Here is a 19871-nt window from a genome sequence, read left to right as displayed (position 1 = left end):
CTGTTTGCTTGCAGCCAACCAAGTCTCGTCATACACGGCATCTGATGAAAGTTGTGTCCTTTAAGGTGAGTACGTCAAACGGTAACATCCCACCTGAGGTTTTTATTAAAATGGGTTTGTAAATGTGTGAATGATTAAGTTCTGGTGCTCCCAAAATAGCTGATAAGTTCTGTACCTTCCTGACAATGCCCTTTTAGATGTGTAGGAATAAAGAGGGAAAAAAATTCAGGCAATGTTAGCACAGATGAGGAAATTCTATATTTTCAATGACATCAAACAAACTCTTCAGGCATCCCAATTTACCAGATCCGGCTACAGTTTCCAGTCTTCAGCTGTACAGTTTTGTGGAGCATGTTTCCACTGCAGCCTCAGATTTCTGTTCTTGGCTAACAGGATGGAACTTGATGTGATTTTGTTCCGTCTTCCTCAAGTCTGGATGTTTTGTGAGCCAAAGCCGCTTTTCTTCTCACCGCAACTGTACATTGTTTATCTGAGTTACTGCTGACTTTATCAGCTCCTTTTATTTTTTGCACCATACTGAGTAAAATTTAGAGTCTATTGTGAAATTCCAGCATTTTTTGGTCCCTGAGATCACATTTGTTCCCCGTTCAGATGTTTGATATGAACATTACCTGAAGACTTGGAGCTGCAGTCATTTTATACTTTGCACTGCTGCAACATGATTGACTAATTAGATAATTGCATGAACAATCAGATGCACAGATGTTCCTAATAAAGTGCTCAGTGAGTGTAGTAGACATCCCTCATTGTGTCCGTTAACATGGTCATGTTGGTCTTAGTGCACAACCTGACAACTTCTTCCAGACACTTGATAACATTTCCTTTTTAAGAAAAAAACATTAGATGTTGCCGCTGGTTCTAACTGAGTCTGTTTAACTTCCTTCTCTTTCAGAGGAGCTCAGACTGAGGTAGGATGAGTTTATTGGAAAGCATAGTCACAATACAGAATAGTCAAGGCTATAATACCAGTACATGGAGTATGGATTTACATTTTTGTATGCTGGACATTTTGACATACTAGAAAAAGCATTGGTGTAAATAACAAAATTTTGCCTAATATGTCCTTAAACTCACATAGAACAAGTCTCAAGACAGTCTTCTTCCACCTGTGTGATATAGTCAAAGTGGTCGGTGCATTTATAACTTCTAGACTGGACAATGGTATTTTTTGGTATCCGGATGTCTAAATAACTCTGAAAAACCTTCAGCTGATCCAAAATGCTAAATAGTACGAACAGAAGATCATATTTGTCAGATATTAGCACTGAGCCTAGTGTTGGCTTCCTGCTAAATCCAGAATTTAATATCATTCTCTGCACACACAGAGCTCTTACTGAATAAGCACTATTGTATTTTAAAGATCCTATTGTACCATATTATCCCAGTGTGGTGCTTTGCTCTGAGACTTCCTCATTTGGGTGCAGGAGGCAGACACCTTTTCTACTTTTAAGAATAAACCTAAAACTTTCCTTTTTGATGACGTTTCTAGTTAAAGCTGACTCCGGTGAGTATATGAATCATCCTTTAGTTTTGCTGTTGGAGGACTTCCTATGGTGCACTGATCATCTCTGTCCTCTCTTTCTCTGTATTTACATTTATATGTAACCATTGTATGTCACTAACTCTGTGTTCACTCTTCTGTAGTTTTGTTCCCTCTCCAGGTGTCTCTGAGCTGCATTTTCTGATGTCACCACCTCCCCATTGTTTAGAATTTTCTTCTGATTGTCTGTTTTCTGTTTTCTGCTAACCTTTTCTCTCCCCTTTACCATCACCCCAACCAGTCGAGGCAGATGTCTGTCCTCCCAGAGCCTGATTCTGCCAGAGGTTTCCTTCTGTTTTCTCCTCCCACTGTTGCCAAAGAGCTGCTTAAAGGGAATCTTTGGATTCGTTGGGTGTCTCTCCATAATAATATACTCACCTCACTATGTCAAATTATTTGAGGTTAATTATGTTGTAAAAAAAAAATATAAATAAGACTGAAAAGAATACAGCTGAGTTCAATTTCATTTTGGCGTTAGCTGCTAACATTGTTTTTCCCACTATAAAAAGTCAAAATAAATGCAGTGAAAAAGGCTTTTAAGGGCTGCCAGCAGCGAGATGCAGCCTCTTTTTTATACCTCAGATAAAATAGTCAGAAATTACAATCTCTCTGCCTTGCAGCCTGAGCTGTGTTCATTTCAGTCATGCCCTTAGTGTGTCCATAGTTGTTCTGCGGAGAAAACAATTGTAATGCATGAAATGAAAAAAATACCCTTTGAATTAAACATTACTGCTGCATAAAAGAAAGGTTCACTTGTGGTTTCAGTGAGCGCAGAGGTAGTTCAGGCACATCTCAGCTGGGTGCTTGATCCAGTCATTGTTTCTGGTCTCTTTTGTTTTGTAGCACTCCTCTTCTAAAAAGTAGTTGTTTTAAACACTAAGTGTTCTGAAAGAAGTCACTGCAGTCAATTTTCACTGCATCCAGAGTCAGCTTCCCTCCAAACTCCAGTGAATCTAGGAAGATGTTGTGACTTGGGAAGAAGTTCATGCCTACAAACTCTTCCTCCTCTTCCTCTTCATCTTCCTCGTCCAAGTTTCCCGGCCCGTGTGATGAGATGTAGTCGACGGTTGAGTTGGTGTCCAGAGAGGTCTGCGTCTGGTCGGAGCTGTCCGAGTCGTGGGAGAAGCTCTTGATGTAGGTGGTTGGAGGATACAGCAGCGTGGCCGGATCAGTACCAGGGTTCAGGCCGGTCTGAGGAGGAAGCTGCGAGGAGACGTCTGTCGGCATGGAGACGTCTGTCGGCATGGAGACGTCGCTGCTCTGCTTGGGCAGCTCCTCCACATCCACCAGGATCGGCTCTTCTTCCTCAGTGCTCGCGCTGGAGTTACTCTGCTGAGGCATCAGGCTCATCTTGTCCTGTTTAGAAGGACAAATAAGGAACGAGGGCCACACTACACACTACTGCTTCAATTTTTGTCCTCCTTTTACCTTGTCTTGTGTGTACTCTTTGGCCCATTTGCTGTTTGCAGGATCTGGCACGACATCGAGCATGAAGCACTGGAAAAACTCGAAGAACCTGGGGAAGGAATGTGGAAACCGGCTTAATAGAACCACATGGAAACTTTTTTTATGGCAGCACAATCGTTTCTTTTTATTGCTGCATATATTCACTGATAATTGCTGTGTGTTTTCTGCAGGACTGTAATTGAAAAAAATAATGAAAGGTGTTTGTACTTCTATAAATCCACACAGAGTTGCTGCTGCTTACATACCTCTGCTTTACGGCTGAACACTGGCACAAACACACTAGAAACAGGGCGATCACAGAGAGGATTCCACACACCAGCAGGAGGGAAATATGAGCTTCCTCTGCAACACAAAGATGTAAGATTATAGCTCCTCCGGTCCAATCAGTTAATGAAATAGAACAAAATGAGTGTTTCAGAAAAGGCAATAAAGTCATAATAAGACATCAGGAGCAGCTGTCATGATAAAAACATTTTGTAATTGCACTTAGGAACAACATTAGAGGCAGAAAAACTAATAAGTGGATTTAACTTTCACATTTGATTCTTGATGAAAAGAGGTAGCAAAGTCTGGACTAAAATACCTCACATACTGTATGTGCAGGGTCATTTCTAACTTCTTAGAGTCCCTATGTAAAATCTAGTTCCCCAGCTTCAAGCACTAATGAATGCACACCAAATCTGTGTCTTATTACACATTCTGGTGTGTGTAAATAGGAGCAAATTTTATGGTTTACATATAAAAATCATATTTTAATGTATCCTTCAGAATCCCAAACTCATCAATGGGATTAAAAAGCATTTTTTCTTTAAAAATATCACCAGTATTGCACAAATTTGTCAAAGCAACAAAGTGTGACATGTTATTCTATTGAAAAACTTTATATCATGACATTCTGTCAAATTTTACATGACTTTATTTTGCATGTCTTAAATATTCACCAGAAATAACTGTCTGTACTAACCAGTTAATAAGGTTGTGCTTCTTGAAGCCATTAGAGACTGTTGTGTGACCAAGTTTCAGGAGAAAAATTAAGGGACTTTTAAGTGTAACTGCAGGCTATTATACACTGCAATAACTACAATAAAATTTTAGCAAAATAAATAAATAAAAATGTAATTTTCATTTTTTAAAATCATTTACGGTGTTATAGCATTCTTCATGGAAGACATTTCTGAGTTTTCTCTTCTAGTCGTGGTTGTGCTTTTTCCATTGAGCTGCAGGACTTTATATTGATAGTGACATAAAAATGTGAGCAAAAAAATGCCCAGAAACTGCTTAAGGTTCAGAGTGATAAGAAACTTAGCTGCACTGTTAGCATCAAAATCATAATATATATATGTGCTACACCAGCAATGTCAAACCCGGCCTGCAAGATGGTCCATTTTGGCCTGCGAGACGATTTTAAGGGTAAAAATTACAGAGAAGACATTAACTGTAAATTCTAAATTTGTAAAACTGTAAATTTTAAATAATTTCTAGTTGTTTTGATCATAAAGTAAAATACCAGATTGTTCAGTTCCAGATAGCTGTGACTGAATGTTTTGTGTCTTTGTAGATAAACTGTGATCTGTCAGTTGTAATGCATGTGTAAATGATCAACTGAGGCATAATAATGTTGAAATTGATCTTGCTTTTATTAAGACATTTCAGTTTGTTCATAATATTTTGTAAAAAGATAGTTCATTAAATGTGAACATTTTCAGAATGTACTTTTCAGACCTAAAACAAAGGGAAAAAGTGGTGATTTATAGGTCACTATGCTGTGATTTTACTGAGGCCCACTTGAGATCAAATTGGGCTTGATGTGGCCTCTGCACTAAAATGAGTTTGACATCCCTGTTCAACACAATTATACCCAGCACAATGAAACCACTGCACTAACTGCAAGTCCTATCGGAATATTCTGGGCAACAACAACCTCGACAACAATATAGTCGATGTTGGGCGAGTGAGGCAAACCCTCCCCCCTCTCTAATTGAGGTCAAAAACATAGAGAGTTTGGAATAAAACAACTGTCAAACTCACAACCCCAACATTATTAGTGTCACACCAACTGAGCCAACACGCCATTGTTCACCAACTGCACACAGACCAGGCCTGTGTTTGGAGGGCAGACGCAGGATTGTGGAGCTCTGGCAGTTCTGAGGCCACTGTTCTGGACTTAGAAAGTTCACAGCCTGGCTCTCAGATCAGGATCAATCTGCAGCACCTGTGAGATTGAGCTCAGCTGTGTGCTGTTGCCAATCAGCTGGGCAGGGATATAAGGACGGATCACCCAGCTGCTCAGGTGGTTGTGGGCAGGTGACCTGGAAGGTTCAACACCATCAGTTGGTCTTCTTCTGGAAACCTGAGTGTCTTTGTTTTGTATCAGTGAACAGAACAGAACCCAGCCCTTCTTTGCCATTGTTTTGGGGAATGTTTTTCTTTTAAGGGGTCTTAGTTTTTGTTTGTTCTACCACCTTTGGTAGATTTAGTGGGGGGTAGTGGTATTTAGCAATACACTAATCCTATTTTTGACTACAGAACCCCGTTTTCTGTTTGTTTGTGCAGTTTTTGTTAGTTTCACCCGTAAACAACCTTGGTTCATTTAGCTTGTCTGAGACAGGAGGGGAGTGAAATGTAACACCGATAATTACCAAGAGAGCCAATTTATACTTGAGGAGAAAAGTAAAATTGGTGTAGCAGGGCTTGTTGGTAGCCACAGGGCTCTACATAAATATAAAGTCTGTGTGCTGCAAGAAAATCGCTCTGTATGCATGTTTAGACCATTTGAAATGATTCTTTTTGATCAAAACAGGGACAGATGTATTAAAACTGACTTGACTTGACAGGCTAAGAACATACAGTCTATGTACTTTAAGCTACAAAATGCTCTTTCACATGTCTAGTTTTAATGCTAGTTACATATTTTAATTATGTGTGAATGTAAGATTTACAGCCAATTGTTGGTGTGAATTTTAACCATAAGAGGATTTTTTACTCAAATTAATCTTCTTGCGGAAGTTAGATGAGAAGATTTCTATCAGTTTCATATACAGTCATGGAAAACATTATTACACCACCCTTGTTTTCTTCAATTTCTTGTTAATTTTAATGCCTGGTACCACTAAAGGTATATTACCTGAAGAATACAATGAACACGACAAAAAATGTGAACATAATACTTTATGTCCTATTTGACATGCTTCAGCTTCAACGTATTCCAGGGTGTATAAGAGGACATTTCATGTCATCAGCAGCACATGCAAAAGTCTAGAGTGGTTTCCTGCTGACATTCAAGCCGTAGCACAACTCACAAGTTGTCAGCTCTCACATGATGCCTAAAACTAAAGAATTATGTGAAGTCACAAAGGCAGCCATCATGAGTGAGAGACAGGTAGCGGAAAAACTGAAGATCTCCAAGACAGTTGTTCATTCCACCAAGAAAAAACAAGCCCAACATGGTTCTACCAAACTGCTAGCTGGTCAGGAAACGTCTTTCTACCCACCAGATGACCGTCACTCCTCTGTCCCTGTCAGGAATCGTCCTCAGATCTCCAGGGACCTTCAAAATGAGTGGGTACTGTCGAGAAATGTTACTTGTTCAGCAAGGACAGTTGGAAAGCGACTTCTTGAAGCTGGTTTGAAGTCATACAGGGCATGGAAGTCCTCCATCAACGAAAGGCAGAGGAAAGCCGGTTACTCTTTGCTGGGATCACAAGGATTAGACTGTTGATGGTTGGGCTAAGATTCTCTTCAGGGATGAATCCAGTTTTCAGTTGATGCCCACTCCAGCCAACTTACTGGTTAGGAGGAAGCCACACAGACTGTTTTACCCCTACTTTTGGTTATTATCAAGAAAACCATGAAAAATGTCTGATATCAGCTCTCAAATTAAACTCTTATGAGCTATTTTTGTTGTTATCATTATATTTGTCCAAGCAAAAGTACCTTTAGTTGTACCAGGCATTAAAATGAACAAGAAATTGAAGAAAACAAGGGTGGTCTAATATTTTTTTCCATGACTGTATGTTTGTTAAATAAAAGGCTACATCCATCAACCAGGTAGCTTAGCTTAGCATAAAGGCTGGAAACGGCTACCCTAGCATGTCTACCATTGTAGAAATGTTCTGTAATGAAGTCAATTCCCAAGAAGCAGTTGTCTTTTAGAGGTTCATTACAATGTCTACGTAAATGAGGTCTGTGTCTCCACATAACAGGAACAAAAGGTATAAAATCAATCTTGTCTAAGTTTGTCTCTCATACCCCTTCTACTAGAGGGTCTCAGCCTCTGGGTTTTGTTTAACTGATAAAACTTTGTCCACCAATGACGGAGTCTGTTACAGAATTATTTTTGTGTGCTCATCCTCTTTTTATCCTCCCTGAAACTGGGAGCTCACATGAGAGAGCACATAGTTAATATAGGAAATATGCAAACGAATGACATTTCTAATGTTACCAGTAAAATACAGTAAACTAGTAAAATATAGAAGTTCCGTCTACAAGCACCTCTAAAGCTCAATAATTATATCTTATTTATTCAATCAAAAACTGGTATTAAAAGCCACTACTAACAGTTGCCAGTCAGCTTTATATTGAGTCGGCAAACAAAAGAGCTCTGCAATATTGATCTTCTCATCTATCTCTCTGCAAGAAGGCATCTAAGAATATTTACCATAATGTCAAACTATTCCTTTAAAAAACACAACTGAAAAGCTGCTTACGGTCGATGAAGAACTTGACCTTCTGACCTGCAGGACCTTCTCCTCCTGTGGAAGTCGAAGCGCTCATCGACAGACTGTAGACTCCTGGAGAAAGGCCTTTGATCGTATATGTTCTCTCTGGTGATGCTACTGAGTCTGAAAATGAGCATTAACACACACGCAAAGCAGTCATGTTCCCGTTCCTACGCTGCAAACTACATGCAAATACTTTAAACCTGTACATTTCAGTTAAAAAAGCAACCGTATGAAAATTATGCCGCCAGTACTAAAATGTTGCATCCTTTACTTCATGCTCCCCTACATTATCTTCCATATAGTATGACCCTAATGAGGATGAAGCGGTGTATAGGTAATGAATGGATGGACAATGGTGAGAGCAGTCACTCTACATTTTTGAATAAAGAGCTGCTAAATATAAAACATTAGTGTAGCAGCAGCTCTATGACGCTATGGTTTTGCAGCACATTGTTTTCACCCCCATAGTACATGATGGGCATATGGCAATGCACAACATCATGGCACACGTGAAACTGTTTTCTAAAATTAATGAATCTCATACATACAAAATTCAAATACATTGCAAAGAAAATGCTGCAAGACTAGATGTGTCTTCAACAAGAACAAAACATATCGTTGTCCCTCCTCAAATTTTTGTGCAGTTCCAAACAACAGGAGTGAAATTTATTCTTACAGAGCTCTCGGTGTCCACTGCTGTCCTCTAAATAGATGCTGTACGAGGAGATGCAGCCTCTGCGTTGACTCCTGGGAAGCTCTGTCCAAGTAATTTTCACTTCGTTTCCCTCAACCTTCTCTTTGACCGTCGGACCAGCTGCTGGAGCTGAAAACAACAAGCACAGCACAAAAAAAAAAAAACACTGAATATGACGATTAGCACAAAAATATTTGAGTTTACTAATCCTGTAAACTCAGTCTCAGTATTATTATATATATATTATGTCCAACGTAGAACTAGTGACGCTGTTTATCCTCTTTTAGATCTTACCTGACTCCAAAGTGGCGACACCTTTAAATCTGGTCCAACTCACTGAACTCTCATTGTAGAAAACATACACGGCTCCTTCATAGCACTCAAACGCTTTAATACCTGCATAAAGAAAGACGGTGAAGCACTTTGAGAGAACAGAAAAACATCATGGAAGATGACAAAAAATTGTAACTGCACTGTAGACACTATATTTGAGCTGTAGTTTAATGTACAATTGTGAACAAATCTGATTTATCTTTCTTCATTAATGAATACAGTTGTGAATTCTATTAATTTGAAATTATACTTTGTTCTTTGAAAGTGGTATTCAAATTTCAGCCAAAATGCAAAAGTTAGGTGTGAAGCTCCTTTAGCACTGTGTGTCTAATGTCATGATGTTTACTTTTCTTTAAAATCTCACTGCTGAGTTGGATTAAAAAGTCAAGAAAAGGAAAGACGTAAGTCGAATGACAAAATCCTGTTTTAGATTTTACGTTTGAGTAAAGCCAATACTGAAATTGGTAAAACTGAAAACTTCCAAGTAGATTTTTCTTAAAATTACATTGCAGCAATACAAACTATTCATTTAAAAACAATAACAAGATTTAAGTATATTTAACAGAAGACAGCAGCATTGATATTACTTGTGAACCTAATTTGGTTGAACTCATTTTAAATGTGGATTTCCAATTGAGGGAATTCATTTAAGCTGTTTCAATAATTACATTTTTTCAGTATAAGTGAATGTATTCCACATTTACTTTAATTTCCCACCTGAAATGACAGTTTGTTTCTCGTTCTTGTCCAGTTTGACCCATCTGAGCTCCTGTAGCTGGCGGCCTTCTGGGTACCACTCGACCACATACCCAGTCGGCAGCAGCGGTGCAGTTTCAGCTTTTGTCCAGGAGATGGCGATGCTGTAGTTTCCTGCTGACACTCTCACCTCCAGAGAGGGCTTGACTGAAAAAGAGGAGAACCTGTAATCATGTATTCATGTAGTCTACAGGGGTGCAGTGATGCTAAATTAAATCTGGATCCAGCATCTGTAGCTTCTTAACAAATATGCAACCAGAAAAACAGCCAGATTCTGGTTTTGTGTGATTGTTCTGATAAAAGCACAAGTCTGAACTGATGGATTACCAAATGGGTCGAATTTTGTTTTTGTCAGTTTGACCAGTTATAAATGAGTTGTTTTTTTTTTTTTTTTGCACTGTTAAAGCACAAAAAGATTAACTCCCTGCATTATGCACTCCCATCTAAATTGCACCTCATGCAAATAATAATAATAAATTTAATTTGTAATGCACTTTTCATTTCAGCAAAATCTCAAAGTGCTACATTAAAACTATAAAAGGACAAAAACAAACAATAATTCTGCTCTTTTACTGAACAATGCTGCTAAATTCATGTACAGTCACCTCTGTACCACTTTAGCACCATGTGTACACTAATGTCAGTACAATATTTTACTTTTTATTCTACTATTTTTAAAATGAATTTGATCCTATTTGAACTACCACATGGCAGCTACTAGCATTGTTGCTATCATTCTGTGTCCAACTGCTCTACATGTCTTTGAACTGCACTCAGGGGACAAAAAAAGTTTACTTATCTGGCACTATATTTGCACTAGTCTGTCATATTTGCACTTTGTTACCAAGCTGTGTTTTTTTTTTTCTTGTTTTTATTTTACTTTTATTCTTATTATATTACTTGTTCTACAGTTGTACACATATTTATCTCTATTTGTCTTATTTATATTACTCATCTCTAATTTCTTGTTTTTCACTCAATTTCTTATGTCAATGTTGCACTGCCTGCTCTGTGTGCCTTTTTAATTGCCCCCTGTGGACAAATAAAGTTTTCTGAATCTGTCTCATGATCTCATGTGGAGCATATTCCCACATAGGTTTAATTAAATCAGCACAGAGGTGAATTAAGCGTTGTTTAAGCACAGGGGATCTGGTTGAAATTTCCTTTTTTACTGTACCTTTGGTGCGTCGGGTTGTTACCCTGGCAGGAGGCGACAGGCCTTTGGAGTTGCAGGCCCACACTGTCACTTCACAGCCGGCACAGAATGGAACAGAATAACTCCTGGCATCAGCGCTGATATTATACACCCTCAGGTTTGGCCTCCCAACGCCGACTTTATAACCTATGATTTTCCCTCTGGAAATGGACGTGTTCGGCTCCTGCAATCAGAGAAACGTTTAATAGTAAATGTAAACAGCACCACACCGAGGGAACAGGAATAAATTCCATCCGCTGTGGATTTAAGAGCTGCTAAAAAATCTGAGATGAGTATGTAAGACACATCATTTCTGTTCAGCTCCGCTTTTTCTTGTAAACTGAAACTGCGGTGTCTGCTGTCAGGTTTCACTTGTCTCTCACCGTCTTTATGTGACATTAACAAACGGTAGGTGTGTGTGTGTGTGTGTGTGTGTGTGTATGAAGATGTCACACCTCAGAAGTGGTCAAGGGTTGACCTTTACTCTGCAGAACGTAGTAGTGAAGCAGTAAAGATCAGAAAGTGTTGCTGTGGCTACGATGCTGCACACCCACACAAACACAGAGCGAGAGAGGGAACACATGGAGCCTGCAAACCCTCACGAAACTACAGCAGCAGAGTATTAACCTTCAGGAGTTTCAATGGTGGTGAAGGTCTTTCAGAATTACAGCATCCACTCAGATGAAAAAAAAAAACTTAGAACTTAGAAGACTTTTGGACAAGATTCTCAACTTACCTTCCAGTAAACTGTCGTGGATTTAAAGTCAGACTCGGGTTCAGTAAACCAGACATCCAGCTCTTCAGCAGGAGCTAAAATTAGAAAAACAGTAGCAAGATGTCAGGTTTGACCTCGCAGAGAAACTAGAACTGTTTTTTTTTTTAGTATTATTATGTGCATTGGAATTGCTAGTGCCAACGTTTCTTGTAAGTTATTCTTAATCGGTTGTAGTAGTCGGAGATGAAAAGCTGTGAAATCCTTTGAAAGTGACAAACGTTCATTAACAGCTCGGTCTGGCAGCGATGAGTAACAATTCCAAGAAACCACATGCTTTCTAAAACAATGTGTACGTCCACGTATGATTAGAAAATCATGAAATTAATAAGGCACATTGTGGTTTAGAGGTCTGTTTTTATTCTCTTTCAAAATAAAAACAGCATTTTATCGACTAATTCCTGATGTTTCCAGAAAGTTTCTTAAAAGTACAGCGTCTGTTACAAAAACAGCAACAATACAGTAAACACTGACAGCAGAATGACAGTATATGACGCGATAACTCAGAAAGGACGGAAAGGCCACTTGTAATTTGTGTACGAAATGTGGGAAGCTGCTGTTAGACGTGAAGCACTCCACGTTCCTACACAGATTTATTCATCTGCCTGACAGCGATGAGCCGAATGGTGAAAATGAAAATGAGGGTTGACAACCACACAGGGGAGTTTCAGCTCAGGTGTCAGCCCAGTATTTAGATGAAAGATATATTTGCTTTAGTAGCAACAGTTTTTTTCAAAGCAAATTGCAGATTTTCCTTTTTTTTTTTGGCCTTGCAGTGGTTTAATTTCCCTGAAGAATGAAAATTTAATTCAAATTTGAGACAAAATCCATCACAATCATGTTCAACAGTCACATGTTAATGCACGAAGACTGTTCTGAGAAGGCATTTCTGCTGATGAGTTCAAGTGCTGCAGGAAAACTGAGACATAAGAGCCACCTGTCCAACTTACAACCTTGCAAATGCAAAAAAAATATAGAAATTAAATAACAGTAATATGTGGTAATTTTTTCTTTTCTAAGTTTGATGTTCTTTTAAAGGCTTTCTCCAGGAAAGTCTTGGTTTGTGCCTTGTTCACATGTCCATATGGAGTGTTTTTGTATGCTAGAAGACATATCATGACCAAAATAATAGCTGAGAATCTCCACGTTGAAACTGCCATTCACAGATTTCAACTTCTGTTGTTTTATGTGCCAAAAAACTTACGAACCAATCCTGTCAACTTGCAGGGTTTCCAAATCATTTTACTCCTGCAGAATTTGGTTTCTGGGTCTAACATGTTTAGCTAAATCACTCCACTATTACAACTTGGCGTTCTTTAGCGTAAAGTAGTTTTACAGTGTTTGAGCAGAGTCACAGGTGAGCTGGTGTGCAGAGCTGCAGCGAGTGGAAAGTACATTTCATTGCAACAGTGTAGAATTACACTAAGACATTCTAAGGCAGGAAGGGATTATTTTCATGGATAAATATGTAGCTTTGATGCAAAGAAATGCGTTTGTCGAGGTTAAATCAGCAACATCAGAGAAAATTGTCGGATCACCCTAAAGTAACAAATATCACAGATTTAATTTGGAAACTATGATAGAAATTTGCACTTCCGTGAACAAATTCTGCTACGTTCACAAGAAAAAGGCAACACAGGGCGCCTGGATAGCTCAGTGGGTTAAGCAGGTAAACCATGTACAGGAGCTGGTCCACGATGCAGCGGTCTGGGCCCGTTACTGCATGTCTTCCCCCAACTCTCCTTCCTGTCTGTCTACACTGTACCCATCCAAAAAAGGCCAAAAAATAACTTTAAAGAAAAGACAGCAACACATTGTGGTAGATTAGCTTCTTTGAGCATGTTTCAAATAACTGAGTTGATTTTCCTGCTCAGACCAGTAGCTTGTGACACGAATGTAGTTCTGGTAAATGTGGACTTAAAAATAACCTCTAGCTTTTCTTCAGACGTTTATATTCTTATCCAGGAAAATGAGGAAGTTAGATGAAGAGGTGTAATAAATGTGTGTGATAAGTGCCACCAAGAAGTAACATAAAACACCCTGTATAAGCAACTCTGCTTAGTGCTTTTGACTTCTGCTAGTGCTTGCTTTTCATGGAAACTCATGATCTGTCACAATCATAGCTTACATATATGTAGAGACACCTGCTTATCTTTACGCCATCGGTACCACAAATATGCAGCGATACTTCCCATAAAGCATAGCTGCCATCTTAGCATCTTCCTCACTGTGGCTCAAGGTTTAGCTGATCTTTACCAAGACTCAAAAATAACCTACAATTCTCAGTGCAAGTAATTCTGCACAGTGGGTCTTATCAGTAATAGCTGGTTTTGTTCTCAACACAAAAACCCAATGAGGCCTGTTTCGGTGGCTAATAGGTAGTCAGTGGTTAAGTGATTCAAAAAGCCAGAGGAAAGGAAACATTGCTGCAGTATCTGATAGTCTGCAGAGATAAAGTGCCACAGAGATACTGCACAATTTGCCTGTAGACAGAATCAGTAGTGTTTCATTCAGCCAACAGCACATAAAGGTGGAACTCTGATCAGCTCTGTGGAGCTGCAGGTTAATGCACCATTTCTTACCTTCCTCCTGAGTCCAGCTGGAGATGTTTGCGCTCCACTCGCTCCAAATACCCGTGCTGAATTTGGATCTGGCTCTGAAATAATACAATGTGTACGGTTCCAAAGAGGAGACGGACCGAACCTGAGAGGAGTTCATCTGTACGACCTGGAAGTCAATAATAAATGCATTTTTAAACTCAAACTCTTTCTTGCAGTAATGAGCCATTTGCCAATATTCTCTAAGAGCACCTGATAGAGAAAAAGAGGTCAAATTTCAGCTTGTAGTTTAAACTTGTGCATCATTGTGAGTTTACCTCTATAGACACTAACTCAACCACTCATATCTGCCTTCAGCTCTGAATCAGCAGAGAATGTGTGAGTTATCACCATCCAGCTACTGTTGATCTTCAAACGTTTCATGTAACCTCCAATATTTCTCACTGCATTCCACTGAAAGTCCCTAAATGGTCAAAGCCTGCAGCAGTTAAAAGTTCTTACTGAGTCGAGAGAAGTTGTCCATGTCTGTTGATCAGCTGTGTATTCGATCTGCACATGTTGAGTCTTCACAGGTTCTTCTACTTTGATGATGCACTTTCTGGAGGAGCACTTCAGCAGGTAAAGACCCGGAGCCAGGGGCATCGCTGCTCAGATCAACACAATCAACGGAGCGGTCAGATACACTGAAAACCTTGCAAAGATCATACAAGCTTAAGTTTCCTCTGCATGATTATTGATAGTTATAGGAACAGATGGAGGGTACATTGTAAAAAATTAAAGTTCAAACAGTTTTTGGCAGTTAAAAACACAGGTCCACAATCAAACGCATCAAAAATCTGTATTTTTGCAACTGCTAATTGCTTGCTTTGCAACATTTGTCTCTAAAATTACACCGTTTTTGACTCTATTAGAATTAGCAAAGATATAATTATTTTTGCAGTTATGTGGCATTATTAGAAAATGTATTAAAGATTGGAAAAGGGCAAAAAAGAAACATTTTAACCTGTTATTTTACAGATTTTCCTGTTTTCTTAGATTACAGATAATAGCCGGCGAAGCCACAGATAATAGTAATAATTTACAGGCTAATCTTTGGGCAAAAAAAAGGGAAAAAAATGGAAATTTGTTCTTTTTCGATGTGCGACTGTAAAATTATACAGTTTTCATTGTTTTAAAATCAGCAAAAATATCATTAATTTGCAGATATTTGACATATAACATTTTTTTATACCTATTATTTTACAGATCTTCCCTGTTTTGTAAAATTACTGACAACACCAAGTTAAATCACAGAAAAAAGTAATTATTTACATGTTAATCGATCCAAAAATTAAAATAATATCCACATTGAAAATCAGTATTCAAATAGCAATTTTTTTATTTTTATTTTTTTTACCATGTGTGACTTTAAACATATACAGTTTTACTATAATTAAATCAGTTTTAAAATGATTATCTTAGAGATATTTGATTATTTAATTTAATTAACTTAATTAATTAATTAAAAAAATATATATATATATATATATATATATATATATATATATATTTTTTTTTTTTTTTTTTTAGTTTTTGAACCTTACCTTTAATCTATTTTTTCTGGCACTCATGCTGCCAGACTTCTCAATTATTATTATTATTTTTTTTACAGATTATGTTACAACAGTGTAGGCAATCATCAACCGCCATAGTCTGAGTTTAAAAGACAGTTTTCACTACAAAGCTCTTGTAAATTTGTAATCACAATGTCTCATGTCTTGGAAGCAACTTGAAACTGCCCTCACATGCAAAACAAGCCATGCATTCTGTGCAGAAGTTGCACCTCATGAACTGAAATATTTGGACTTAAACAATTTGTGTGCATCTTACCAATATCACTGAGTGAGTATTCGCTAATGGAGGACTCCACAAAGCCCAGCGAATTATTGACCTCAACCCACACCGAGATGAGCTGGACAGATCTGGACATGGCAAAACTAGCTGATAGTGACTCAGTTCCCGTACTGGAGACACTGTGTGGTCCAGCTGTGTGGTTTCCAGTCACAGTTCTCACGCTGAAACACGCAAAGCCAAGTTTCATTTGTCAGTAAATACCAGTAAACACTGCATTATGACATTATTGATGAGTGGAATATTCAGGAAATGGAGTATTTTGGTGATTCACCGTAGCTTTGATCGAGTCCCAAGATAAGTGTCCCTTCCTCTGTTCCAAGTGCAGACCAGAAGTCCACTTTCTTTTGTTCGGACTTCGTAGGTACATGTAAAGTTTTCTGGGTGATCTGGTGGGTCTGGAGACCAAAGAAGAATTTAATGCAACTCAAATATTGAGCAGAGAACAACACCTAAAACACACTAGGAATGGGGAAGTAACATTATCTGGATTAGGTTGTATCTTCAAAGAACCCAAAGAAAACCTTGCATTTATATCCATGCTTACATTTATATCATTATGAGCGTGCTTCAGTTTAGGAAACTGTTCAGCTGCATGTGTCAAAAAAAAACAAACAACAAAAACATGTCTGTGGTCAAAATGAGCAACTTTTCACAACTAACTTTGACACTTTGTTCTCAGCCTGCAGAAGTGTGGAAGCTCAGTAAAGAAGAGAAAGCAGAACTAAAAGCTGGTCAAGCCACTAGATAAATGAACTGTAAAGCATCCTGAGGAGTGTTTTCCTACTCACGCAAGTATTGAATAAGCATAACTGGTTAGTGGAAGGTAAATTTAGTGGTTTTATCAACATTAAAGCTGCCAGTTCAAGCTGAACTAACAATATGGCTTCAGATATGTAAATTTGTGCATTAAAGGTTTGCCTGTTGTGCTTTACTGCTCAGTTTATACTCACATCCTGCTAAGATGTCCAGTCCACAGGGGTCCAGTTGAGGGCAGCACTCACACCGGCAGCTGTACGTTCTGCTCTTTGTTATGTTCACCACGTTAACATATATAGTTGTAGAATTGTAGTCCTTGTGCGTCTGTAGTGTGGTGGGGTCGTCGCAGTACATGGATCCTTTGCGCTTGCAGTTAAAGGTGCAGTACACTGTGAAACTGGAACCCCGCTGCACCACTGACCCCGCAGTGGACTTGATGTTGCAGGATTTCTCACCTAAAGCACAAACAAGAACTTCCACTGACTGCAACAGTGTTGCCTGTTTCATAACGGCAGTGTAACAGATTCTGGATTTTTCATTTTTGTAATTTTGGAGCTAATATGAGAATGTCATGTCACACCAGCCTTGCATAAAAACCCTTATCCACATGGCACATTTTTATAAGATTATTTTAAATATCACTTGTAAACCATCATATAACTCCTACAGTGTCCACAAATAAGAGACAAACCAGAATATACGCATAATTTAAAGGCTTTTGCTCTATTAAACGCCCATCTACAAATAATATGAAGATTTAAAAAAAGAGAAATAGCTCCAAAACTGTCAGAAGTGTGACTGTCATTTGAACTTACCAATACAAAGCTGCACAGCCAGCACAGTAACAGCGATGAAAACGGACCAAGACAGCAACATTGTCGCAATGAATCATCAGTAACGGTCTGAAATATGTTTGTTTACCAGGGTTCACCTGAAAACAAACAGAAGTACACAACTGCATGCGGATAATTGTGTTTTTGGGTGGTAAAAAGTGTGTTTATTAAGGAATTACGCGTATCTTAATGGTCAAAACTACAATCTAATGCTTTATGAAATCGCCCTTTGACAGCTGGTGCTTGATTTAAATGAATGTAAAATCATATTTTTATATATTTTTAGCAGTTTCGGTTGATAAATACGGCGCCAGGTATCTGCGTAAATCCAAATATCACGGTGCCAAAATGGAGAAAACGAAGCCTCGAACTCACCGAGGCATCACATCCCAGCATCATATCAAGGTTTATTCGCCTCCTGGGCTTTTTGGAGTTTTATCCGTCTTCATATCTGCTCCTGAACATCTTCATGTGGAGCAGAAAGTCCAGACTGCGGGAGCAGAAGCAGAGACTCGGTGCTGACTGACTGACTGCCGCCTCTGGTGTGGTGTGAAGAACTGCAAACTCTCTGACGTGATGAGTGAAGCCAGAAGCTCTCAGACTTCACTGACGCTGCAGAGCCACATCACTACACAACAAACTGGCACCGTGCACAAAAATCATGCAGGATTATTCCTTGTTGTACTGTAATATATGCAGAAATTTAGCAATTACATAGTCACTAAAAGTAGCACATCATTTATCTTCATTATTTTTATAGGTTGCTGAGATCCTTGCACAGTTTTCTTTAAGAATTTCTTTAAAATTTAGTGCTCTGCTACTATATTTATTTACTTTTTATTCATTTATGTAATGCGGGCAATAAATAGCAATGATTGAAGTAAAACAATAAGTGATCGAATTCTTGTATTTGGGTCTTTCACACATGACTATTTCTTTTGACTTAAGTAAAAATATCAATATTTCAATGAAAAAAATGCTCTGTTAAAAGTAAAAGTTTTGCATGAAAATCAAGCAAAGTGCACATTTGTAATGAAATGTGTCGTTGTTTCTCTGATGTCCGTGATGTTCAGGTGGAGAAGAAACGCCCGTTGACACTGACTTTCTTAATAAGAACTTTATTAAAAGGAAGAACAGTATCGTACAGACAGGAGCTGTCTGGAAGGATGTGGCCCAATGATCCTCCTCGAACAAAGACCAACGGTCAGTTTTTATACCTTCTAGCAACGTATAAAATTACAGCATCTGGTTTACAACCCCACTAAAGAGTGACAACTCCTCAGACAAGACTCCCCTTCTGTGCATTCCTAAGGGTCACAAATCAGCTATAGGTTAACAGTGGACCCCAAAGTCAACACAGCATAGGATTTCTGGAGCCTGAAAACACATCTTCAGTACTTACTACCATCTGTTAAAAGTTCACTCTATGGTCAACAACCACCAGAACCACCTGTTAGTTAAAAGTTCACTCTATGGTCAACAACCACCAGATCAGATACTTCAAATGCACAAAGTATGTATTATTATATATGACAGCAGATGATTGTGTAGTAACAGTAAAGCATCACTGTGTCAACAGGGTGTTACTGTTGTAGCTGCTAAAACTATACTTTATATACAGTTTTGCACACAGTGACAGCGGATATCATAATCTGAGGGCTCATCGGATGTTTAATTCAACAAGAAAGCTGAAAAAATGAAGTTCTGACACAAGAATCCATTCTTAGTTTGTGGACTTTTTCTCCAATCTTTGATTCCCTCTCAACCCGCCCGGCCAGCAGGCAGATGGGTCCCCCCACATTAGAGCCGGGTTCTGCTCGAGGTTTTTTTCCCTGTTAAAAGGGTGTTTTCCTTGCCACTGTCGCCTTTTGGCTTGCTCTGGGGTTCAGGCATATGGGTTCTGTAAAGCGTCTCGAGACAATTTGACTGTAATTGGCGCTATATAAATAAAATTGAATTGAATTGAATTGATTTTTGGTGAGATATTGGAGCATTTGAACTGTTACTGAAATCAGTTTTGAGGGGAAAAGAATTTGTTGGAGCTCTTAACAGCTCAGAGAAATCTGAAATGTGGTGTTTACTACGGACTACAGTTTGTATTGAGCCAAATACATTGTAAATCACTAGTTTAATCTTTAACAAAGTGTTGTATTTCAAAACCTTGTTATATTATCTTATTCTTAGAAGTAATTAAAGTTTTCAGATACATCCAGTCGAGCTAAAAGTTCAATATTTCCCTCCCTGAAGTAGCATAAATTTGAAATACTCATGTAAAGTGCATTGTGATAGTACTTAACTGCTTTCTCTCACTGAGTGTGATAAGGAAACTCTT

At 38.5% G+C, this 19871-nt stretch overlaps 1 protein-coding gene across 1 annotated transcript; it reads right to left on the bottom strand.

Annotated features, from left to right (window-relative positions):
* Positions 1 to 241: 241 nt before the first annotated feature.
* Positions 242 to 18070, bottom strand: il12rb2 (interleukin 12 receptor, beta 2a). The gene is made up of 16 exons (XM_023262749.3): positions 17915 to 18070; positions 17522 to 17637; positions 16901 to 17161; positions 16222 to 16345; positions 15927 to 16111; positions 14559 to 14701; positions 14082 to 14226; positions 11464 to 11537; positions 10710 to 10911; positions 9494 to 9679; positions 8738 to 8839; positions 8426 to 8572; positions 7735 to 7869; positions 3274 to 3370; positions 2990 to 3077; positions 242 to 2917 (listed from the first exon to the last, which is right to left on the bottom strand). The coding sequence occupies exons 2-16, from the start codon at positions 17580 to 17582 to the stop codon at positions 2438 to 2440; spliced, it is 2430 nt and encodes an 809-aa protein (XP_023118517.2). The 5' UTR covers positions 17583 to 17637; positions 17915 to 18070; the 3' UTR covers positions 242 to 2437.
* Positions 18071 to 19871: the final 1801 nt, after the last annotated feature.

The sequence above is a fragment of the Amphiprion ocellaris genome, chromosome 2, assembly GCF_022539595.1.
Source record: "Amphiprion ocellaris isolate individual 3 ecotype Okinawa chromosome 2, ASM2253959v1, whole genome shotgun sequence".
Classification (NCBI taxonomy): Eukaryota; Metazoa; Chordata; class Actinopteri; family Pomacentridae; genus Amphiprion; species Amphiprion ocellaris.
The sequence above is the reverse complement of the archived record's forward strand: the minus strand, read 5'-3'. Positions and strand labels throughout refer to the sequence as shown.